Source organism: Schistocerca nitens, chromosome 8 (genome assembly GCF_023898315.1).
Source record: "Schistocerca nitens isolate TAMUIC-IGC-003100 chromosome 8, iqSchNite1.1, whole genome shotgun sequence".
In the NCBI taxonomy this organism is placed as follows: Eukaryota; Metazoa; Arthropoda; class Insecta; order Orthoptera; family Acrididae; genus Schistocerca; species Schistocerca nitens.
Genome location: NC_064621.1, coordinates 66,185,171 through 66,211,456, shown reverse-complemented (window position 1 = coordinate 66,211,456; position 26,286 = coordinate 66,185,171). Strand labels below are relative to the sequence as shown.

At 40.2% G+C, this 26,286-nt stretch overlaps 1 protein-coding gene across 4 annotated transcripts in view; it reads right to left on the bottom strand.

The window, feature by feature from the left end:
• The window catches only part of LOC126198902 (leucine-rich repeat-containing protein 15-like), a 194,231-nt gene that overhangs the window by 42,552 nt on the left and 125,393 nt on the right, over positions 1-26,286 (bottom strand). For all 4 annotated transcript variants that reach the window (XM_049935524.1, XM_049935526.1, XM_049935525.1 and 1 more), the window contains one exon: positions 6,611-6,850. In XM_049935524.1, coding sequence (XP_049791481.1) covers positions 6,611-6,850 — 240 coding nt within the window. The remainder of the gene's footprint in view (positions 1-6,610; positions 6,851-26,286) is intronic.

The following is a 26,286-nucleotide window of genomic DNA, read 5'->3' as shown; positions in this document are numbered from 1 at the left end:
TTAAACTTGATGAGGAAGGGTACTTATTTTGTGGGAGTATTTTCTAAATCATTACCTAAGAAGGCGGAATATCAGAAAAAAGAGACTTTGCCATTGATAATTTGGTAGCAGATTCTGCTGAACGGGGAACAGCACATGTGGAAGAATTCATATCTTGGGATGATATCCAAGAAAAATTTAAAAGAAAATATTGGTCAACTAGTACACAGGAGAAATTAACATTGAAATTGCTGGGCCCTAAGTACTGTAATAGTTTACTGGGTGCTTACAAAAACAGTGTATAGAATGGCATTTAACTAGATATAAATATTTAGACAACCCAACAGAGAAAACTTGTCTTGCTAAGATATTGGTACACTACACATCTACCTCATTATGAAAGAGAAGAACTTTGATGCAGAGGATGGATAAGTGTTAGTGATTTAATGATCTGTGCAAAGGATTAGACACTTTAAGGAAAAAGTGTAATGGAGATGTTCAAGTACACAATTGTGGAAATGCAAATTCAGAAAATTAACATTATCCTAACAATTTTGTAAGAAAGTGGGAAACTAATTTAGGTCAATTAAGAAACACTGGTTACAACAAAAATAATTTACAAAGGAGAAAATGAAGTAATACACAGTCACAATTGGTAGTATCAAGAGTAGATAATGACAGTACTAATCATGCAATACACATGAATATGCCCATAGCTAATAACAGAATAAAAATGGAAACTTTCCTGTTGTCATAATGGGAAACACAGAACATCCTGGGAAAGGAGCCAGGATCCAGGACATGGCAATACAACACTAGTAACATGTCCACATATAGAACACATCAGAGCAAGTACCCATAAAATAAAAATGGCTCTGAGCACTATGGGACTTAACATCTGAGGTCATTAGTCCTCTCCTTCCCTCTTTCCTGATGAAGCAACCATTTGTTGCGAAAGCTTGAATTTGTGTGTATGTTTGTGTTTGTTTGTGTGTCTATCAACCTGCAAGCACTTTCGTTTGGTAAGTCACATCATCTTCATTTTTGGATATATTTTAACCTAAGGACGTCATGCACATCCATGCCCGAGACAGGATTCGAACCTGTGACTGTAGCGGGCACGCAGTTCCAGAATGAAGCACCTAGAACCGCACGGCCATACCAGTTGGCCCATAAAATACCTACATGTGAGTGGTTGTTAGACAAAAATGAGGAAAGTGTTGAAAACTACACAAAACTGATAGTTGGGGAACTATATGGAAAGAAAGTAGATATTTATGTAGACTCAGGTAGTGAGGTTTCCCTGATTTCACAAGAATTTCTACAGATAGTTTGGAATAAAGACCTGTGTCCTATACTATCAACTGCTGGTGTGTATATTGTAGGTATTACTCTCAATAAAGGGAAACTCCACATAATGAAATCAACAGTGTAGGGAATGACAGGTTACTACTTACCGTGAATAAGAAGCATTAAGTTGCAGACTGGCACAATTGAAAAACACTTACATAATGCTTTTAGCCACAGCCTTCATCAATAAAAGACAGACACACTCCATTAATACACACAAACAATCACACTTCATGCACACATGGCCACCAACTCCAGCATCTTAAGCCAGAATGCAACTATCACATGGGATGCAAACAGTGATATCGAGGGGGTGGAGAAGAGGAAGGGATAGTAGTATACAGGCAGAAAGAGAGAAGAGTGCTGTCTGGTGGAGTGTGCAAGGAGTACAATGCCAATAGACACAGGGTCAGGAGGTTGTGGGGCAGGGAGGTGGGGAGAGAAAGAGCAAAAAATTGATAGGAGTGGGGAAAGACTAGTGGATGCATTGGCAGTGGGTGGCAAATAAACAGGGTGGGAGCTGAGAATGTGAAGGAGGTGATGTGACAAACTGTTGGTGGAGGGTGTGGGGACAGTACGTTACTGTAGGTTGAGGCCGGGATAATTACAGGGGTGGAGAATGTGTTGTAAGGGAAACTCCCATCTGTGCAGTTCACAGATGCTTGTGGTGGAGGAAAGGATCTACATGGCGCAGGTAGTGAAGCTGCCATCCATGTTGTACCAAAGGTTGGTCTACTTTCCTCATGGCCATAGTTTGATAGTGGCTGGTCATCCTGGTAAAAAGCTGGTTGGTAGTCATATCAATATAAAAAGTTGTGCTATGATTGCAGTAGAGTTGGTAAATGACATAGCTACTTTCGCAGGTGGCCTGGCCCCTGATTGGGTAGGATAAACATGTGACAGGACTAGAACAGCAAATGCTGTGTGGGTAGATTGGGAAAGTGTTGCATCTGAGCCTTCCACAGGGATATGATCCTTATGGCAAGAAGCTGGGATTGGGAGTGGCATAGGGATGGACTACAATGTTGTGGAGGTTGGATGGGTGAAGAAACACCACTTTAGGAGGGGTGGGAAGTATCTTGGGTAGGATGTCCCTCATTTCAGGTCATGATAATAGGCAATCAGAGCCCTGTAGTAGAAGGATGGGGTTCAGCTGTTCTCAAGTCCATGGTGGTACTGGGTGATGAAGGGGACACCCCTTCGTGGCTGGTTCTTGTGGTTGGTGGGAGGATTGGGGTACAGGGGAAATGGCATGGAAGATCTGTTTGCAGACTAGGTCAGGGGGATAGTACCTGTCTGTGAACACCTTGGTGAGATCCTCAACATAGTGAGCAATAGATATTTTGTCACAGCAGATACACTGTCACCAGTTGGCCAGGCAGTATTCCCTATCCGAGGGATATTTTGGTGTGAAAGGAATGACAGCTGTCAATATGCAGGTACTGTTGGTGGTTGCTGGGTTTAATGTGGACAAGGTGCAGATGGAGCCATCAGAGAGAAGGAGGTCGACATCTATGAAGGTGACTTGATGGGTTCAGAAGGACCATGTGAAACAGATGGGAGAGAAGGTGTTGCAGTTGTGAAGTGACAAAGATAGTATGTTCTGGCCCTGAGTCCAGATCATGAAGATACCATCAGTGAACCTGAACCAGGCTAGGGGTTTGGGTGTTTTGGGAGGCTAGGAATGATATAGTGAGTTTGGAGTCTGAAGAACATTGTGAAAGGTAGTGTTCAATAGCAATAAGACCATGGGCATGAGGGATGTCAGCATATATGGGGTGGCATCTACAGTGATGAGTATGGATCCAGGAGGTAAAGGGCTGGGTATGGTGGAGAGTTGGTGAAGTTAGTGGATGGTGTCTTTCATGTGGGATTCTCGATTACGGGCAACTGGTTGGAGATGTTGATCTGTCAGGGCAGAAATTCTTCCAGTGGGGGCATTATAGCCAGCCACAGAGGGTTTCCAGGGTTGTTCAATTTGTGGATTTTTGGGAGCATATAGAAGATGGGTGTGTGGTGTCTCATAGGGGTGAGGAGGGAAACTGATTCTGGGGGGACATTCCAGCAAGGGTCTAGGGCTTTAAGCAGGTATATGAGGCTGTTTTGGTCTTCTGGGGGAGGGGGGGGGGGAGATCCCTCTGGCAGAGTTTATAGTTGGAGGAGTCAGATAATTTGCAGAGCTCTTCAGGCAGGTGGTCACTGTGATTCATAACAACAATTGTGGAACATTTGTCTGCAGGTAGGATGATTAGGTCAGAATTTGTTTTGAGGTTGAGTATGACTGTTCTTTCTTCTACTGAAAGGTAGGTGTTTTGAGGAAGGGACCTAGGGAAGGAGGGTGAGGCTAAGTTGGAGGTAAGGAATTTCTGGAAGGTGATCAGTGAGTGGTTAGGTGGGAGGGGGGAAGATTACAGTTGGATGGTGGTATGTACTGGAAGAGGCAGGGTTCAATGTTGTAATTAGGTTGCTTATGGTAGGAGGGATTGGTGCCAAAGGAGTTTTTCCATTGCAGGGATCAGGAGAAGGAGAGTAGGTCTTTGAAAAGCCCAGCAGGGTTAATTTTGGGTGTAGGGCTAAATGTAAGGCCTTTGGATAGGACTGAAAGTTCTGTGGAGCTGGTCACCTTCCAGGAACTCCTTACCTCCAACTTAGTCTCACCATCCTTCTCCAGGTCCCTTTCTCAGAACATCAACCTTTCAGTAGACAAAAGAACAGCTGTACACAACCTCAAAACAAATTTGACCTAATCATCCTACCTGCAGACAAACATTCCACCAGTGTTGCTATGAATTACACTTACTACCAGGCAGAAGGCCTCTACCAATTATCTGACAACTCCATGTATAAAGTCTGCCAGTGTGATCCCATCCCAGAGGTTCAACACAAACCCCAGTCCCTCCTTAAAGTCCTAGGCCCTTCCCAGAACATCTCTCCTCTATCCACTTTCATCCTCACCCCTATGACACCTTGCACACCCACCTCCTACATGCTCCCCAAAATCCACAAACCCAACAATCCTGGACACTCCATTATGGCTGGTTATCATGCCTCCCACTGAAAGAATTTTGGCCCTGACAGACCAACATATCCAACCAGTTGCCCATAATCTAGAATCCCATGTCAAAGACACCAACCACTATCTTCACCAACTCTCCACCATCCCCAACACTTTACCTCCGGGATCCATACTTGTCACTGTTGATGCCACCTCCCTAATATGTCAATATCCCTCATGCCCATGGTCATATGGCTATTGAACACCACCTTTATCAATGTCCTTCAGACTCCAAACTCACTACCTCATTCCTCATACACCTTACTAACTTTATTCCAACCCACAACTACTTTTCCTTTGAGGGGAATGTACCGGGTGATCAAAAAGACAGTATAATTTTGAAAACATAATAAACCATGGAATAATGTAGATAGAGAGGTAAAAATTGACACACATGCTTGGAATGACATGGGGTTGATAGGTGTGACCTGAAGCCAAACTGTTGTTCATTTAAAATTTTGTTGGTTTCAAAATACCTGTATATCTGCTTACACACACAATTTTCTACTAACTTGGATATGATTGGTACTATTGAAATGGGTCTGTAGTTATTTGGGAGGTTTCTTTCGCCTTTTTTATGCACAGGCAAAGCAACTGTGAGCTTAAGACAGTCAGGGAATATTCCTTCATCAAGTACTCTGTTTGAGAGTGAGAGAAGTGGCATTTCAATTTCTTTTGCTATACATTTAATGATGAGATTACTGAGTCCATAATAATCTTCTGTTTTGGAATTACTTAATTTGTTTATTGACTTATGAATATCATTTAATGTGATTCGGGTCCAAGTGAACTTCTCACTTCTTGTCTGTTTTGCACAAGTGAGCAATGCTTATGCATCAGAGGCAGAATTGATGGGTGGGGTGGTGACGCTATTTACAAAATATTCATTGAGAATATTGTAGTCAATAGGGATACTCCTTTCTTTATTGGGATTATTAATTTCCCTTTCAATCACAGTCCAGGCAGCTTTACATTTATTTTTAGAATTTAAAATATATTCATCATTTGCACAGCACTTAGCATTTTTTATTTCCAATCTGTAAAGATTTCTCATTTTAATGTAATTTTCCTTGTCCCTATCACTGTTATGAGATTTGTCTTTCATAATCATCAGTAGTATTCTGAGTTTGTTAAGTTGTGGGGTGTACCACTTGTTGGTATTTTGTTGCTTATGAGTAATATTACTCTGGTACCTTTTGGTTACCAAGGGGCATGTCATTTCTACTATATGCTTGATCTCTGTCATGAAAATGGAAAAACATTTATTAATCGTTTTCTTGTTATCCATTACATGAGTCCAATCCATTTCTTTTAACTGGTTTATCATTTTGTTTACATGTTCCACTACTATAATCAGGCTGACAAAAGATGCTCATGATAGTAGGAATGTGTTATAGATAGTTAGTAGATAGCAAACACAGAACTGTGCATGTTTTGTGTTGATACATGTAGAAATGAAATAGAAAGCATGCAACAGGACATCACAAAGTGCAACAGCCACTGAGTATTTCCAGCTGCTGTGAAGGGGTCACTTATGCCTGGAAATTGTGGCTTAGCAATGTTTTGGATGGTGGAGAGAAAAGGGCACTGGGAGGAACAGGAGATGAATTTCATCACTGGAAGCCTCCTATGTCTCAAGAGTTCACACCTTGTGAGGGTAAAGTAAAAGACCACATTTTTATCCCTCATACCTAACCCTCTTTAACATCTGTGACATCACATTGTTGAAGCTGTGAATTTGATAACAAGAGACCAACTGCTTTGTGTGTGGCAGGAAATGAGCCACTGTTTTGATAGTTGTTGTGTAACACATGATGCTCATATTCAATGCATAAAAATTTGAAATTTTTCTCATTCCAGGAATATTGGAATTGTTTCTCTATGTTTTGTAGTTTGGAAGCAATAAATGTTCAAAATCTGTTCCATCTTTCTGAATAGCCCTGCAATTAAGAGTCTCCATAACATTAATGGTGTAGACACTGATTGTTTCAGAAATGTGTATCAGCAGGTCCTTATGTTGCGTAGTTGAAAAAGACTAAAAAACTTTTATGATATGCTTATATTGCCGACAGTTATGATGTAACACAATTGTCAACACAGTTATTTGATCATCAGTAAAATATCAGAAGGATCTTTACACTTAAAGATTACAAATGACTCATGAATAATCTGTGACATGTCAACATTTCTTTAACAGATTTAACAAATTATACAATTTTTCCTTACCTCTGAAGACCTATGTTATGCTGTAAAAGCAGCTCCACGTCAAGATTTTCCAGTCTGTTGCCTGTAATACCAAGACGGTTGAGCTTCTGACAGTTTTGAAGTGCAGCTGCAGGTAACTGCTTTAAGTAATTATCAGACAAATCAAGCCATCGTAGTTTTGTTGTACTTTCCAGCAAATTTACATTTAGCTCAGAAGATTGTGTGTCTTTCATCAGCAACACTCGAAGTTCTGCATTGTGGCTGTAACATTAAATTTTGTTTAAAATTATCACAATATGTGAATAATTAATTAAGCTTTATTTGTACATTATATTTAGCTGTTACATTTACAGTGGCTCTGTATTACTGGACAAGTTATCTTCTACATGAAAAATTAAAACATTGTTTGCTATAAACAATTAAATCTTCACCAACTGTACTCACAAATTTTTATTTGCGCATAATTTTATATAAGTAAAATCATTAAAGATCTTCACACTACATCTACAACTACACACATACTTCACAAACCACAATACAATGTATGACTGTAGGTACCTTGTACCACTATTAGTCATTCACTTTCCTGTTACACTCGCAAATGGGGCAAGGAAAAAAACTACTATCTAAATGCATCTGTATGAGACCTAATTTCTCTTATGTTGTCTTTTTGGTCCTTACATAAAATGTACATTAGTAACAGTAGAGTCATTACTCAGTCAGCTTAAAATGCCAGTTCTTGAAATTTTCTCAATATGCTCCTTGAAAAGAATGACATCTTTCCTCCAGGGATTACTATTTGAGTTCACAAAGCATCTCCATAGCATTCACTTGTGGACTGAATCTACCAGTAGCAAATCAAAAATCTAGCAACATACTTCTAACTGCTTCCTTTAAACTGACCTCCTGGGGATACCAAACACTTGAGCAGTACTCAAGAATGGGTTGTATCAGTGTTTCTACACATGGTCTCCTTTATAGATGATCTACATTTTCTTATTTCTACACATAGTCTCCTTCATAGATGAGCTACATTTTCTTAGAATTCTCTCAATAATCTGAGTCGACCATTTGCCTTCCCTAGCACCAACCTTACATACTTGTATCACTTCATATCACTTTGAACCATTACAATATTTTGAAAAGGATAGCAGCTACTCACCATATAGCAGAGATGCTGGGTAACAGATAGGTACAAAATAAGACTGTCAGAAATCTAACTTTCCTACAGTCTTTTTGTTGTGCATGTCTGCGACTCAGCATCTCCACTATATGGTGAGTAGCTACTATTCTTTTCATGATATTGTTATATTACATCCTGGATTTTTCATTATTTCGTTTTACACACTTACACCCAGGTATGTAATTGGTATGACTGTGTCAAGTAGCATACCGCTAATACTGTATAGGAACATTATAGGATTATTTTACCTCCTCATCTGCATCAGTTTCTATTTTCCCACATTTAAAACAATCTGCCATTCATCACATCAAATAGATATCCTAAATCATCCTGCATACTATGATGTGCGGCTGTTTGCTGATGATGCTGTGGTGTACGCGAACGTGTAGTCGTTGAGTGACTGTAGGAGGATACAAGATGACTTGGACAGGATTTGTGATTGGTGTAAAGAATGGCAGTCGATTAAATATTTGGGCGTAACATTGCAGAGCGATATGAAGTGGGACAAGCATGTAATGGCAGTTGCAGGGAAGGCGGATAGTTGTCTTTGGTTCATTGGTAGAATTTTGGGAAGATGTGGTTCATCTGTAAAGGAGACCGCTTATAAAACACTAATACGACCTTTTCTTGAGTACTGCTCAAGCGTTTAGGATCCCTATCAGATAGGATTGAGGGAGGACATAGAAGCAATTCAGAGGGGGGCTGCTAGATTTGTTACTGGTAGGTTTGATCATCACGCTAGTGTTACGGAAATGCTTCAGGAACTCAGGTGGAAGTCTCTGGAGGAAAGGAGGCATTCTTTTCGTGAATCACTACTAAGGAAATTTAGAGAACCAGCATTTGAGGCTTACTGCAGTACAATTTTACTGCCTGCCACCAACTTATATTTCATGGAAAGACCACAAAGATAAGATAAGATAAGAGAGATTAGGGCTCGTACAGAGGCATATAAGTAGTCATTTTTCCCTCGTTCTGTTTGGGAGTGGAACAGGGAGAGAAGATGCTAGTTGTGGTACGAGGTACCCTCCACCATGCACTGTATGGTGGATTGCAGAGTATGTATGTAGATGTAGATGTAGATGTAGATGAGCAGTCATTGTCTAAGAACAACTGCTTCTACAGCTTAAGAAGTATTTGAGCCACTCGCATATCTGGGAACCCATTCTTTATTCTTGGACCTTTATTAACTATCTGCAGTGGGGCACTGTGTTGAATGTTTTCCAAAAATCTAGGAATGTTGAATCTGCCTGTTGCCCTGCATCCATGGTTTTCAGGATACTGGGCATGAAAAGTACTAGAATAAGTATATACAGAATTTGAAGGAAATTTGCTTAAATAATGAGATAACATGAGAGGTGGGCTTTATATATCACATTCTTGGAGACATACACACATTCTTAATTTAAGTCATAATATTATACATATTTTTGACACAATACATTTATTGATTACCATGCAAAATAAGATGGCTGACCTGATATTTTGCTAATATTTAAGTTGGCATATCCCAATGGTATTTCCTTATTAATTAAGTTTAGCAGATGATAAAGTCTAAGTGACCTAGGTGCCTGAGGGAGGACATTCTTTGAAACATCCTCTTCAGTGATGACCACTACAGAATCTCCTGTTTTCTCATTATTCATTATGTTTCTTTTCCCCCTGCAAATTTTCCTGGCATGAAGGAGAAATATATCAGTCCTTTGCCTAAATCAACATTGGTTAACAAAAGATCACAACAAAATTCTTAGCAAATTAGAGATCTATGCTGTAGCCAGTAGCATCTGTATGTTGTGGTCTTCAGTCCAGAGATTGATTTGATGCAGCTCTCCATGCTAATCCATCCTGTGCAAGCCTCTTCATCTCCGAATAACTACTGCAACCTACATCCTTCTGAATCTGCTTACTGTATTCATCTGTTGGTCTCCCTCTACAATTTTTATCCACCATGCTTCCCTCCAGTACTAAATTTGTGATCCTTTGATGTCTCAGAACATGTTCTATGATCCCTTTTTCTGTTCAAGTTGTGCCACAAATTCCCCTTCTCCCCAATTCTATTCAGTACCTCCTCATTAGTTACATGTTCTACCCATCTAATCTTCAGCATTCTTCTGTAGAACCAGATTTTGAAAGCTTCTCTTCTCTTCTTGTCTAAACTGGTTATTGTTCATGTTTCACTTCCACACATTGTTACACTCCATACAAATAATTTCAGAGAAGATTTCTTGACACATAAATCAATACTCAATATTAACAAATTTCTCATCTTCCAAAATGATTTTCTTGCAATAGACAGTCTATATTTTATATCCTCTATACTTCGACCATAATCAATTATTTTGTTCCCCAAATAGCAAAACTCATTTACTACTTATGTGTCTCATTTCCTAATCTAATACCCTCAGCATCACCGGAAGTAATTCAACTGCGTTCCATAACCCTTGTTTTGCTTTGGTTGATGATCCTCCATTCAAGACACTTTCCATTAAGTTCAGCTGCTCTTCCAGCTCCTTTGTTGTCTCTGACAGAATTACAATGTCCATGGCAAACCTCAAAGTTTTTATTTCTTCTCCATGGATATTAATTCCTACTCCAAATTTTTCTTTTGTTTCTTTTACTGCTTGCTCAATATACAGATTGAATAACATCGGAGATAGGTTACAACCCTGTCTCACTCCCTTCTCAACCACTGTTTCCCCTTCATGCCCCTTGACTCTTATAACTGCCATCTGGTTTCTGTACAAATTGTAAATAGCCTTTTGCTCCCTGTATTTTACCCCTGCTACCGTCAGAATTTCCAAGGGAGTATACCAGTCAACATTGTAAAAAGCTTTCTCTACGTCTATAAATGCTAGAAACATAGATTTGCCTTTACTTAACATATCTTCTAAGATAAGTCATAGAGTCAGTAGTGCCTCTTGTGTTCCAACTTTGCTACAGAATCCAAACTGATCTTCCCAGTGGTCGGCTTCTACCAGTTTCTCCATTCATCTATAAAGAATGTGTGTTACTATTTTGCAACTGTGACTTATTAAACTGATGGTCCAGTAATTTTCAAATACGTTGACATCTGCTTTCTTTGGGATTGGAATTATTAAATTCATCTTGAAGTCTGAGGGTATTTCACCAGTCTCATACATTTTGCTCACCAGGTGGAAGAGTTTCGTCGTGGCTGGCTCTCCCAAGGCTTTCAGTAGTTCCATTGGAATGTTGTCCACTTCCACAGTCTTGTATTGACTTAGGTCTTTCAGTGCTCTGTCAAATTCTTAACACAGTATCATTTCTCCCATTTCATCTTCATCTATATCGACTTCCATTTCCATAATATTGCCCTCAAGTACATCGCCCTTGTATAGACCCTCTATATACTCCTTCCACCTTCCTACTTTCCCTTCTTGATATTCATAAAGGTGGTTCTCTTTTCTCCAAAGGTCTCTTTAATTTTCATGTAGGCAGTATCTATCTTACCCCTAGTGACACATGCTCCTACATCCTTACATTTGTCCTCTAGCCATCACTGCTTAGCCATTTTGCACTTCCTGTTGATCTCATTTTTGAGAAGTTTGTATTCCTTTTTGCCTGCTTCATTTACTGCATTTTTGTATTTTCTCCTTTCATCAATTAAATTCAATATCTCTTCTATTATCCAAAGATTTCTACTATCCCTTGTCTTTTTGCCTACTTGGTCCTCTGCTGCCTTCACTATTTCATCTCTCAAAGCTACCCATTCTTCTTCCACTGTATTTCTTTCCCCCATTCTTGTCAATCATTCCCTAATACCCACTCTGAATCTCTCTACAACCTCTGGTTCTTTCAGTTTATCTCGGTCCCATTCCTTAAATTCCTACCTTTTTGCTGTTTCTTCACTTTTAATCTACAGTTCATAACCAATAAATTGTGGTCAGAGTCCACATCTTCCCCAGGAAATGTCATACAATTTGAAACCTAGTTCCTAAATCTCTGTCTTACCATTATATAATGTATTTGAAACCTTCCAGTATCTCTAGGACTCTTCCATGTATACAACCTTCTTTCATGATTCTTAAACCAAGTGTTATCTATGAGTAAATTTTTCTCTGTGCAAAATGCTACCATGAGGCTTCCCTTTCATTCATTACCCTCAGTCCATATTCACCTATTACTTTTCCTTCTCTTCCTTTTCCTACAATTGCATTCCAGTCCCCCATGACTACTAAATTTTCATCTCCCTTCATTATCTAAATAACTTCTTTTATCGCATCATACATTTCCTCAATCTCTTCATCATCTACTGAGCTAGCTGGCATATAAATTTGTACTACTGTGGTAGGCCTGGGCTTGGTGTCTGTCTTGGCTACAATAATACATTCACTATGCTGTTTGTTGTAGCTTATCTATGTTCCCATTTTTTTATTCATTATTAAATCGACTTCTGTATTACCGTTATTTGATTTTGTATTTATAACCCCATATTCACCTGACCAGAAGTCTTTTCTTCCTGCCACCAAACTTCACTAATTCCCACTTTATCTACTTTAACCTATCCATTCCCCTTTTTAAATTTTCTAACCTACCTGCTGAATTAAGGGATCTGACATTCCACACTGCGATCCGTAGAATGCCAGTTTTGTTTCTTCTCATAATAATGCCCCCCTGAGTAGGCCCCACCTGGAGATCCAAATGGGGGACTATTTTATCTCTGGAATATTTTACACAAGATGACATCACCATCATTTAACCATTCAGTAAAGCTGCATGCCCTTAAGAAAAATTACGTTGTAGGTTCCCCTTGCTTTCAGCCATTCGCAGTACCAGCACAGCAAGGCCATTTTGGTTGATGTTACAAGGCCAGATCAGTCAATCATCCAGACTGTTGCCCCTGCAACTACTGAAAAGGCTGCTGCCCCTCTTCAGCAACCACAGGTTTGTCTTACAGATACCCCTCGATTGTGGTTGTGCCTACGGTATGGCTATCTGTATCACTGAGGCACACAAACCTCCCCACTGATGGCAAGGTCCATGGTTTATCGAGCGGAGCTTTTGTATAAGGAACAAAAACGTGGGGGTTCCTGCATACTAATTAAAAGTTCTTTAACAGATTATTTTCAATTTCTGTTTGATGAGGATGTATTTGAAAGTTGCTATATAGAATTTGAGAGACAAAATATTCTTATAATTTCAATATACAGAATCCTAGGTAAAGAAGTGACAAAAGAAACCAAAGAGTCACTGATAGTAACTAGAAAATAGCAAAAGAAAAGAATTATAATAGCTGCTGATTTTAACATTTTACTGTCCCTGCCATTGTACACCACAATAGGGGCATACAAGCTGGACATAGGTAGCACAGCAGGATAGTGTGGAATTATGCCATGTAGGGTGCACGCGACATGTAGTATGCACAGACCCATTGACAGAGATGCTTTCCTGTGCATGATAGTAGACTGGACAGGCTAATGGTTACTCGGAGTTTGACCCTACGGATCTCACCTAATGTGTCATACCATGTGTTGTGCCAAGGGCTTAGCTGTTGGTCACCCACACCAGCCACACACTGAATTCCTCCCACGCTCATCTCTATGAGTGTTTTTACTCTCTGCTTCCCCTAGATCAACTTGCACAATGCAAGTTTGTTTCTCTCTCATGGGGTTTAGTTCCTCAGCTATCAAGCCTGTGAAGTATCTGTGCCAATGGTGTAGTGAAGTGGTGTTTTCCTATTGTTCACTAGGGCCACCATGGACCTGGCATTTCTGCGATGCTGGCAGAAACAGTTGTGCCCCGAGAAGGAGCAGCAGTAGCAGCAACAATAGGAACAGATGCAGGTACTGATAGCCCAGAATGTAGAACTGCTTTGCACCTTTGTCTTCCTGGGGTGGGGCAGGGGAGGGTGGGGAGGGCAGGCATTCACTGTTCTATTTTCTATGTCACTGACACCATCCCCAAAGGCTTTGCCAGTTTTGATAAGTCGATGGAAAGGTAGGAGAATTACCTGTGCCAGTTCCTGCTGCAATGCCAGATAAGGTGTATTTTTCATCCAACTGATAATGGTGCCTTGTTGTTGTCCAGTATCACATGTTTATACAAAGCTGTCCAAAATCTGAAACCCACAACTGAGCCCAAGAAACTTCCCCTTGATAAACTCTGTTGGTTGCTTATGCAGTATTTTGGCTATCAAACCCATGCAGTGACAGTGCAGTTGTAGTTTAAACTGCACCACAAGCTCCCTCAGCAGTTGTATGTGGCCAGGATCGCCAATTTGCAAGGCTTCTACCACAGGTGTCATTTTGAGTATCCCAAATGTGCTACCTCTTATGCAAAGTTGCTAATTTAGGACATGATTGTCAGGTTAGCTTCTGAACACAAGGTTCAGACTAAGGCACTGACCTTATCCAACACTTTTTTAGCCAATGCTGTCCAAATTGCAGAATCGCATGGGATTACAGTGGCAATGGCAATGGATGCATTATGTGGCAGGTGGCACAACTGGGCACGCATTCTAACCAGCCCCTAGTGCCCTGCAGGATATCCCAGGTGGCCATGCCTCCCACCAAGTCACCATGTCTTGCTGCCATTGATAATTCCCATGCAGTAGCATCATGCTGCTGCCTGTCCTCACCCATGCCAAGCTTAGTAGGTTCACGCCACTTCCGGTGTTGTAATGCCCACCAGCACTGTTTTTGGGTACCCAGTATCATTCTCCCTCCACTCATCTGATAAGTCAGTGGTCCTACCTCAATTGTCATTTGTTGGGTGTTCACTGCGACTGCCCAAACTTGGAGGGTATGCCAGCAGATAGGTTATCCAGCAACTGTTTGTGACAATTTCTTTGCAGGGGCAATTCTGGTTCTCCATGTGTTATAAGAATGTAGAATGGCAACTCACCTTGTTAGTAGTCAATTCACTGTCGGCATAAAATATCATTGAGCTCAATATATTTTCTGTTTTTGGCTTTTGGACATTGATGAAGTGCATTTAATTACAAGCAGCAATAAATAAACCCCTATGGTAACATAGTGGCTGAGCCTATATAGCCAGACAAAATATCATGCAAAAGCAAATCAGTATCTGCACCAGCATACACAACATGTACACTTGTAAACAATCTAAGTACAGCACAGATTGATCAGAAATACGTAAATCAATCTGGAATTTTTTTCTACCATCAAATGAATAATTTGTCACTATGTTATCTATACAGGTTGAAGTTTGTCTACTCTCTCTCATGAATTGTGTGAAGTTTAGCATGAAACCAAATGCTTGAATCAGATCAATAAATTTTGTTAATTCACTAGATTTGTTTATTATTTTATGTTTTTTGTATCTGCACAGGCCTGACAATGCTGCTTCTGTACATAGTTAACACGGATGTTACACAGGATGATGGTGGTGTGATGGTAGCTGGGGAACAGACCCTGTGAGAGAGAAATGAAGTCATGCAAGTCAATGTACGGCAGTCCAAATGCATGTACAGGCAAGCACAGGGAGAATTCAGTATGTGGTTGGTGTGTATGACTAATGACAAAGCTCTCGGCACAACACATGACACGATACATTACGAGAGGTACACAGCAGTCAAACTCCAAGTAAGCACTGGCCCAACCGGTCTACTGCTGCCTGCAGGAAAAAATGTCCACCAGTGTGTTCAACCATACCATGTGTTGTGTGCACGCTCCATGCCAGGTTTCCACACTTTTCTGCTATGCTACCCACACTGGCTCATCTGCCTCCATTGTGATGCCCACTGTTGGGAATACCAAATCCTTCACCCCTGAAAGGGCCATATAGGACTGAAAATGACCAGCATTAACTGTGACATCCAGTGCATGTATCTGGGGAAACCAAGACCAGACCAATCACCAAGGAATACAATGCCAAGATCGCTCACTCAACCGCAGGAGTGCTGAGCTATCAAAAATAGATGAACCAGCCATCAGAAAAATGTGCATCACACAGTGCTTTAGTAATGAAAATACATTCTGAGACAAAAAAAAAGTGATTCGCCATGCAGGAGTTATGGAAATCGGCCACAAATTGATATTCATACAATTAGCAATGGGAAATTCAAAACTGTAAACTTTTGCGGCCGATGGATAAATGTGTGATGCTGCAGTGCAGTTTCACCACACAGCTGGCAAGGATAGTAAACAGGAGACATGTTCATACCAGGGCATAAAGTGTTTGCGGATTTCATTCCATGTTTTCAGTTGGATAGTAACTGTGCCTCACAGACAGGTGTGTGAACAATATACACAAATGTCAGCATTTGAGAGGGGTCATGTAGTTGGGCTCGAAGAAGCCAGCTGAAGTAACTGGCGAATCACTTGACATTTGAATATTAACAATGCCACTATTGAACATTGTTGGCAGGAATGGATGAACTGTGATGAAACACAGCATCAAGAAGGTTAGCAGACGACCTGGAGAGATGACAGCATGTGAGTGCCAAGCAATGGTCTAGGAGGCACTCAGAGCCCCAGATTCATCATTATGGTCTATCTGATGTGCAACTGGTGCTTCAGTGATCACAAGACTATTAACAGGCAACTAACAGAAAGGGTTCCGAGCTCACGGTGCCCCTTGCGCTGAATACCACTGATCTTTGTACACCGACAAGCCTGTTTGCAGTGGTGTTGGGTGTGTGCAGCCTGGAATCTCATTGACTGGAATAGAATTGTCTTCAGTGATGAGTCCCACTTTAGACTGAGTCCTGATGAACAAAGGAAGACATGTCTGGAAATGCCATGGACAGCTGTGGGATGCCAACCTGATTGTCACCTGGCATATGGGCCAACAAACAGGTGTGATGGTCTTGCGTGCTAGTTTCATTTCATAGCAGAACTCCTTTGTTTGTCATCTGCAGCAACATTACAGCACAGCAGTATGTCCACTTCCTGTTTTGTTGTCCTTCTCGGCAAGCCATCCTGGGGTTACATTTCAGCAAGATAATGCCTGCCTGCATACAGCAAGACTTTCTACTACTTCACCAGCTGGGAAGAATCTGGCACGATATCCCTAAGGAAGAAGTCCAACAATTCTGTCACGCTGAATAACTACTTGCATAAGGGCCTTATGTGGGCCAATGAGTAATTGCTCGCGTAAGGGCCACTGGTGGAGCAATGCTCAATTTGAGAAGCTCTCCTCTTGAATAAAATCATCCAATTTTTCTGAAACTGTCTGAATTGTTTGTCTGTACAAGTACATCACATCTACTGATTTCCATCCCATTCAGATAATTCCTTTGTGGTGTGTCTTTTTTTTCCTTAGAGTGTATAAACTTGTTTTATCATAGGCTTCATGAAAAATACTGGGCAGTGGACCATTCTACAAAAAATTCTAAAAATTTTGTCAGATGTCTTCAAAGAATATTGCATGTTTTTAATGAAATGTTGCCCCTACAGTCTGCCACAAAAAAGCAAGCAAGCAGAAATGGATACATAACTGTTGGTATAAAGGTGTCAAGTGCCAGGATATGCATAATTAACTAAGTAATGCAAATATAGATTTTATAAACTATGTAAAAAGGTCTAAAATTGTATTTGGAAGGAAGATTCTGAATCACACAAATAAATCAAAGCCAATATGAAACAATGGAAAGTCCAGGATAGAATAATGACAATATTGTGAAAAGGATAGATTACTACTCAGCACATAGTGGAGATACAGAGTCACAGATAGGAATGACAAAAAACTGTCAAACAAGTAAGCATTCAGCCAGAAAGGCCTTCATTGGAATCAGACAACCTCCTCCCCCCCCACACACACACACACACAAATGCAAAACACAAACACACATATGACCATAGACTGGCTCCTGAGGACAGAACTGGCCTCATGGAAACAGATTCTGTCTACCTCTTGGGGATATTTCTAGAAACAAATTATCCTTGTCTTCTCCTATAAGCTAAGTGGTGAACAAGCTAAACAGTCTTGCATTCACAATGACAATGTTGTCCTACAATAGTGACATGGGCACTAGGAAAGTTGTTTAGCACAACGATTTTGAATCCACTGTGAGATATTGAATAATCATTTGAGGGAATGCAAGTACAGCAAATAGGATATTGTAACTATAAAAAATTTAACTGGTATTAGAAATATGTTCATTACTAAGCCTAGGGATTCATACTGACTGTTATTTATGGATCTAGATATTTTAAGTATTCCGTATATTTACATTTATGAGCTGTTTACCTTTATATGTACCAATCCACAATTATTTATAGAAAACCATTCTCAATATGTGTATGACACAAAAAACAAAGATAATTTCATGTTACAATCACAAATTAAAATTCATCTCCCAAATTCCTCAAAACAGGACTATGAAAATTTATAACAAATTAAAAGTTAAAAACTTTCACAATATGTAACTAGGCTTATTGAAGATAAAATTACATGCCACACTAGTGCAAACATGTTATTATTCAATCATGGAATTTTTAAATGATGATAAACATTCCTTTGTGGAGTGGTGTAACAAATTAGTAATTATGATTTTAAATTAAGATCAATTACAGATTTTTTTGACACACTGAATGTTTAAATTATTTGTATTGATGAGTCTCCTGCACATTAAATCAATGGTTTAAATGATGGGAAGACCAGATTGGAATATCAATAATATTAGGAAAACTCATGCATGTCACCACAAATCACCAGCAGCTCAGACCGGAATGTAACTATCACAATGCACGAAAGCAACAATCTGGAATGGAGTGAGGAGGGAAAGCAGGAGGGATAGCAGCTTACGACAGGAGGTGAGAGGAACCACTGCTACCTGGCAGGGCATGCAGGGATTAGATGGTGGCATGATAAGACTGCCAAGTGCAGTAGTGGAAGGCTATGGGAAAGTGAGGCAGGGGGAAGAGGGGACAGTGTGCAGAAAAGGAGAGGTGCAGGGAAGGGGAAAGTATGGGTGGATGTGTTGGCAGAGAGCCACACACAATGAGGGGACGTGTAAAAATGGAGAAGGGGGCAGAAACTGTTGGGTGGAGGCCAGTGTAGCTTCAGGAGCACAGAGTGTGTTGTAAGGATAACTCCCATCAGTGCAGCTCAGAAAAGCTGGTGGTGGAGAGGAGGATCCAGATGGAGATGGCCCAGGTTGTGAAGCAGCCATTAAAATCAAGTATGTTATGTTTGGCTGCATATTGTGCCACAGGGTGTTCCACTTTGCTCTTGGCCACAGATTGGTGGTGGCCATTAATCCAAATCCTTGATCTGGACTTAGGGCCAAGACACTTATCCTCATTCTTTCACAACCTCACCACCTTCTCTCCCATCTGCTTCACCTGCTCCTCCTCAACCCAGTGAGCCACCTGCCTGGACACTGAACTCCTCCTCTCTGATACCTCCATCCACACCTCCATCCACATTAAACCCACTAATCACCAACAGCACCTGCATTTCAACAGCTGCCATCTCTTCCACACCAAAAATCCCTCCCGTGCAGCCTGGTTACCTGGGGATGGAATATCAGCAGTGACAAGAGCTCCCTTGCCCAGTATGCTCAAGGTCTCATCAAGCCCTTCAGACAGGCACTATTAACCAGACTTAGTCCACAAACAGATTTCCCATGCTGTTTCCCCAGACATTTCTAATCCTCCCACCAACTGCAAGAACCAGCTACAAAGGAACATACACGTCATTATTACCACACTGGACTGGAACACATCCTTCATCAGGGCTTTGATTATCTATCATCATGCTCAGAAATGAGGGACATCCCATCTAAGATTCTTGCCACCCCTTTTAAAATGAGATTCCATCACCTCCCAAACTCCACAACATTCTAGTCCATCTCTATCCCACTCCCACTTCCAGCCCCTTGCATTAGGGATCATATCTCTGTGGAACAACCCGTTGCAAGTCCTGCCCTATCCACCCACCCAGCACTTCCTATGCCAGTCCTGTCACATGCTTATCCTACACCATCAGAGGCCTGGCCACCTGTGAAACTAGCCAAGACATATACCAACTCTGCTGTGAATGCTGCACAGCTTTTTATGTCAATATGATTACCAACCACCTGACCACCAGGATAAATTGCTACAACTGTGAGCAAAGTGGACCACTCTGTGGCACAACATGCACTTAAACATAAAATGGCTGCTTCACAACTTGGGCCATTTGGATCCTCCCCTCTACCTTCAGCTTTTCTGAATGGTGCAGATGGGAGTTATAATTACAATACATTCTCCAATTTGGAAATGATCTTGGCCTCAACATACAGTAAGCTACTGCCCCACACCCTTCTCCCAACAGTTTCCACCCCCTATCTCCATCATCTCCTCTCTTTTATACTTCACATGTCCCCTCAGCCTCATTGTGTGCTGCCCTCTACTAACACATCCATCCACCTTTTCCCCTTCCCTGCTACTCTCCTTTTCCACTCCCTGTCTCTGCACTGGCTCCTCCCCCCCACCTGCACCATGCTATCCCCAGTCTAAATTGCTGCTTTCATCGAACATGACATTTGCATTTTGGTCTGAGCAGCCAGAGCTAGCAGTCATGTGTGCATGAGGAGTAATTGCTTTTCTGTAAGTGAGTGTATTTTTTTCTGTTTGGCCAGAAGCTAATTATGTAACCATCTTTTTGTAATGCCAGTCTGCAACTCAATGTGTCATTTTTATGGTGAGTAGCAATTTACCATTTTTCCAACATTGTTAAATCAATTATTTATTTATGTATGTTATGAGATAATAAAATTCTGATTCTGATTCCAACATAATCAAGTAAATGTCAAGTTACTAATAACAGATAAACAACAGATAAATAATAAATCTGAGGAGGCAACAGCTCTTTTCAATGAAGCAGCTTTCTTATTAATTTAATTCATTTAATTTAGATGACACAAGTGTGAAATGCATCAAGCAGTATAGCGATGGTTTATTATCAATATAGCACACATATTAATTCTCTATGATGTCTTCTTTGTCTCATGTTGATGTACACCTTAATGAATGAAGTTGTGCTGATGTACATTTAAAAAGAATACTACTTCTACAGAAAGGAGCAATAAGACACATACATGGGATGGGACATAGAGATTCATGTCATGAAGTGTTTGTGCAGCACAAATATCTGACAATATATTCTCTGTATGTCTTCAAAATAGTTGTATTTTTTATAAGTCAACCAACAGAAGCTACCAAGGGCAGTGATGTACATGATCACAACACTAGAACAAAGTGTAACTATTTCCATAACAGAACAACATTAAAAATGACTGATAAAAGTCCATACATCAGTGGTGTGATTTGGTATAACAAGCTACCAAACTCTCTAAGAATGTCCATGGGAAATGTTTTTAAAACAAAATTAAAATCTTTTCTAATAGAAAAATGTTTATATTCTTTCAACAAATTTTAAGATAGTGATAGTAACATGAGGCATTAGCATATCAGTTGCAATATGATAAATGTAAAAAACTGACATAAGAAGCAACAACTACAGAATAGAGTGTATTTTATAAGTGTAAATATAACCATAGTATTATGCCTGACGTTTGCAAAAGCCATCATTACAATGGCTCCACGCAAAGAAAATGTAAATAAATAAATAAATAAATAAAGAAGTTGTGTCATACTGGAGAGTAGACACAATGCAATGATTCACACTGAAAGGCTTTGCAGTAAATGTATAACTTTGTTTATTAGTATTAAATAGTTAAATGCTCCAATTAGATTGTTGATGTCATCCACACAGACAGGTTCCTAATCATGATTTCAGTAACTTCAAAATCAAGCTCAAATATTAATTAGAATTTTATGTAATGTTGTCAATAATTGGCTGACTAAACTGGCAAATTAGAAATGTGCCCTGCCCAGGCAGCTACAAAACAGTAACTAGTTTTCAAGCAGTCTAGAAGTAACTTTCACACTGGTACAACGTACTTACTGGAAGTCGATGTTGTTGTTGTTGTGGTCTTCAGTCCTGAGACTGGTTTGATGCAGCTCTCCATGCTACTCTATCCTGTGCAATCTTCTTCATCTCCCAGTACCTACTGCAGCCTACAACCTTCTGAATCTGCTTAGTGTATTCACCTCTTGGTCTCCCTCTATGATTTTTACCCTCCACGCTGCCCTCCAGTACTAAATTGGTGATCCCTTGATGACTCAGAACATGTTCTACCAACTGATCCCTTCTTCTAGTCAAGTTGTGCCACAAACTCCTCTTCTCCCCAATTCTATTCAATACCTCCTCATTAGTTATGTGATCTACCCATTTAATCTTCAGCAATCTTCTGTAGCGCCACATTTTGAAAGCTTCTATTCTCTTCTTGTCTAAACTATTTATCGCCCATGTTTCATTTCCATACATGGCTACACTCCATACAAATACTTTCAGTAACGACTTCCTGACACTTAAATCAATACTCGATGTTAACAAATTTCTCTTCTTTGGAAACGCTTCCCTTGCCATTGCCAGTCTACATTTTATATCCTCTCTACTTTGACCATCATCAGTTATTCTGCTCCCCAAATAGCAAAACTCCTTTACTACTTTAAGTGTCTCATTTCCTAATCTAATTCTCTCAGCATCACCCAACTTAATTCGACTACATTCCATTATCCTCGTTTTGCTTTTGTTGATGTTCATGTTATACCCTCCTTTCAAGACACTGTCCATTCCGTTCAACTGCTCTTCCAAGTCCTTTGCTGTCTCTGACAGAATGACATCATCATCGGCAAACCTCAAAGTTTTTATTACTTCTCCATGGATTTTAATACCTACTCCGAACTTTTCTTTTGTTTCATTTACTGCTTGCTCAATCTACAGATTGAATAGCATTGGGGAGAGGATACAACCCTGTCTCACTCCCTTCCCAACAACTGCTTCCCTTTCATGTCCCTCGACTCTTATAACTGCCATCTGCTTTCTGTGCAAATTGTAAATAGCCTTTCGCTCCCTGTATTTTACCCCTGCCACCATCAGAATTTGAAAGAGAGTATTCCAGTCAACATTGTCAAAAGCTTTCTCTAAGTCTACAAATGCTAGAAATGTAGTTCGCCTTTTCTTAATCTTTCTTCTAAGATAAGTCATAAGGTCAGTATTGCCTCACATTATCCAACATTTCTATGGAATCCAAACTGATCTTCCCCGAGGTCAGCTTCTACCAGTTTTTCCATTCGTCTGTAAAGAATTCGCGTTAGTATTTTGCAGCTGTGACTTATTAAACTGATAGTTCAGTAATTTTCACATCTGTCAACACCTGTTTTCTTTGGTATTGGAATTATCATATTCTTCTTGAACTCTGAGGGAATTTCACCTGTCTCATACATCTTGCTCACCAGATGGTAGAGTTTTGTCAGGACTGGCTCTCCCAAGGCTGTCAGTAGTTCTAATGGAATGTTGTCTACTCCCGGGGCCTTGATTTTGACTTAGGTCTTTCAGTGCTCTGACAAACTCTACACGCAGTATCATATCTCCCATTTCATCTTCATCTACCTCCTATTCCATTTCCATAATATTGTCCTCAAGAACATCACCCATGTATAGACCCTCTATATACTCCTTCCACCTATTTACTTTCCCTGCTTTGCTTAGAACTGGGTTTCCATCTGAGCTCTTGATATTCATGCAAGTGGTTCTCTTTTCTCCAAAGGTCTCTTTAATTTTCCTGTAGGCAGTATCTATCTTACTCCTTGTGAGATAAGCCTCTACATCCTTACATATGTCCTCTAGCCATCCCTGCTTAGCCATTTTGCACTTCGTGTCGATCTCATTTTTGAGACGTTTGTATTCCTTTTTGCCTGCTTCACTTACTGCATTTTTGTATTTTCTCCTTTCATCAATTAAATTCAGTATCTCTTCTGTTACCCAAGGATTTCTACTAGCCCTCGTCTTTTTACCTACTTGATCCTCTGCTGCCTTCACTCTTTCATTCCTCAAAGCTATCCATTCTTCTTCTACTGTATTTCTTTCCCCCATTCCTGTCAATTGTTTCCTTATGCTCTCCCTGAAACTCTGCACAACCTCTGGTTCTTTCAGTTTATCCAGGTCCCATCTCCTTAAATTCCCACCTTTTTGCAGTTTCTTCAGTTTAATCTACAGTTCATAACCAATAGAGTGTGATCAGAGTCCACATCTGCCCCTGGAAATGTCTTACAATTTAAAATCTGGTTCCTAAATCTCTGTCTTACCATTATATAATCTATCTGAAACCTTTTAGTATCTCCAGGGTTCTTCCATGTATACAACCTTCTTTCATGATTCTTGAACCAAGTGTTAGCTATGGTTAAGTTATGCTCTGTGCAAAATTCTACCAGGCGGCTCTCTCTTTCATTTCTTAGCCCCAATCCATATTCACCTACTACATTTCCTTCTCTTCCTTTTCCTACTGTCGAATTCCAGTCACCCATGACTATTAAATTTTCATCTCCCTTCACTACCTGAATAATTTCTTTCATCTCATCATACATTTCATCAATTTCTTCATCAGCTGCAGAACTAGCTGGCATATAAACTTGTACTACTGTAGTAGGTTTGGGCTTCGTGTCTATCTTGGCCACAATAATGCGTTCACTATGCTGTTTGTAGTAGCTTACCCGCACTCCTATTTCTTTATTCATTATTAAACCTACTCCTGCATTACCCCTATTTGGTTTTGTGTTTATAGCCCTGTAGTCACCTGACCATAAGTCTTGTTCCTCCTGCCACCGAACTTCACTAATTCCCACTGTATCTAACTTTAACCTATCCATTTACCTTTTTAAATTTTCTAACCTACCTGCCCGATTAAGGGATCTGACATTCCACACTCCGACCCGTAGAACGCCAGTTTTCTTTCTCCTGATAACGACATCCTCTTGAGTAGTCCCCGCCCGGAGATCCGAATGGGGGACTATTGTACCTCTGGAATATTTTACCCAAGAGGATGCCATCATCATTTAATCATACAGTAAAATTGCATGCCCTCAGGAAAAATTACAGCTGTAGTTTCCCCTTACTTTCAGCCGTTCACAGTACCACAACAGCGAGGCCGTTTTGGTTAGTGTTACAGGGCCTGATCAGTCAATCATCCAGACTGTTGCCCCTGCAACTACTGAAAAGGCTGCTGCCCCTCTTCAGGAACCACACATTTGTCTGGCCTCTCAACAGATACCCCTCCATTGCGGTTGCACCTTCGGTACGGCTATCTGTATCGTTGAGACACGCAAGCCTCCCCACCAACGGCAAGGTCCGTGGTTCATGGGGGAAGTCGATGTAATGTGTTATTTGACTTATGTGAAAGAAATGTTCAAAATCAAAAACATTTGTGTTTCATCTCGTATGGGAATTAAAGTCATGTGGAGCTTTTTGTAAATTTGCAATGGTGCTTAATGAGTGAAGATCAAAATTGTTGGATGTAAGGTCCACTAGTTATGCAAAACACCGTTTTTTCAAAGTTCCCAAACATGTTTCAACAGCTTTGTCCATCCCATCATCAGTGGGTTTCTGTTTTATTTAATCTTTACATTCAGTCTGCATGGTTTTGCAGGACCAATTGCATATTATTTCGTACTGGTAGCTTGTCGTGTTTTTGTGTGGCAACCCCTTTTTCCTCAGCATCCTGATGAGGTGTTGTGAAGCACTCATAAATATAATATATTTTCAAAAAATTGGTCATAATGAGCATTTTACACCTCACCAAAACACACTGTGCACAAAGCACAGAGGTGCTGAAACATGTTTGAGAACTTCGAAAAAACGATGTTTTGCATAACTGGTAGACCTTACATCCAACAGTTTTAAGTGAAAGTACAAAAAATGCAAGAACTGCAAATCCAAATGATGAAGTGAAGATTTGACTCTGTAAACTTACATTCAGGTATTGTCATTATATTGGCCCTAAAGACTATTTTTTCCTTATTTTACAATAAAATAGGGTGGCTTCTTCTTATTTTGAGATTTTCACTGTAGTGGCATCTACACTTTCATCAAGATCTATACTCTGAAACCACTGTGAGGTGCATGGAACAGGATACATCCCATTGTACCAGTTATTGGGGTTTTGTCCTGTACCATTCGTGTTTGGAGCATGGGAAGAATGATTGATTGATGCCTCTGTGCATACAGTAATTATTCTAATCTTATCCTTATGATCCATATGTGTGCTATACATAGAGGTTTGTGTATATACCTAGTGTAATCATTTAAAGGTAATTCCTGAAACTTTGTTAATAGACTTTCCCAGGATAATTTATAGCTGTCTTCAAGGGTCTACCATTTCAGTTTCTTCAGTATCTTTGTGACGCTCTTTACGTGGATTAAACAAACCTGTGACCATTCATGGTGCCCTTATCTCTATGCATTCATTATCCCCTGTTAGTCCTATCTGGTACAGGTCCCACAAACTTGAGCAATATTCTAGGTGATTTGTAAGCAATCTCTTTTGTAGACTGATTGCACTTCCCCAGTAGTCTACCAATATACTGAAGTCTACCATCAGCTTTACCCACAACTGAACCTATGTGATCATTCCATTTCATATTCCTACAAAGTGTTACACCCAGGTATTTGTATGAGTTGGCTAATTCCAACAGTGACTCACTGATAT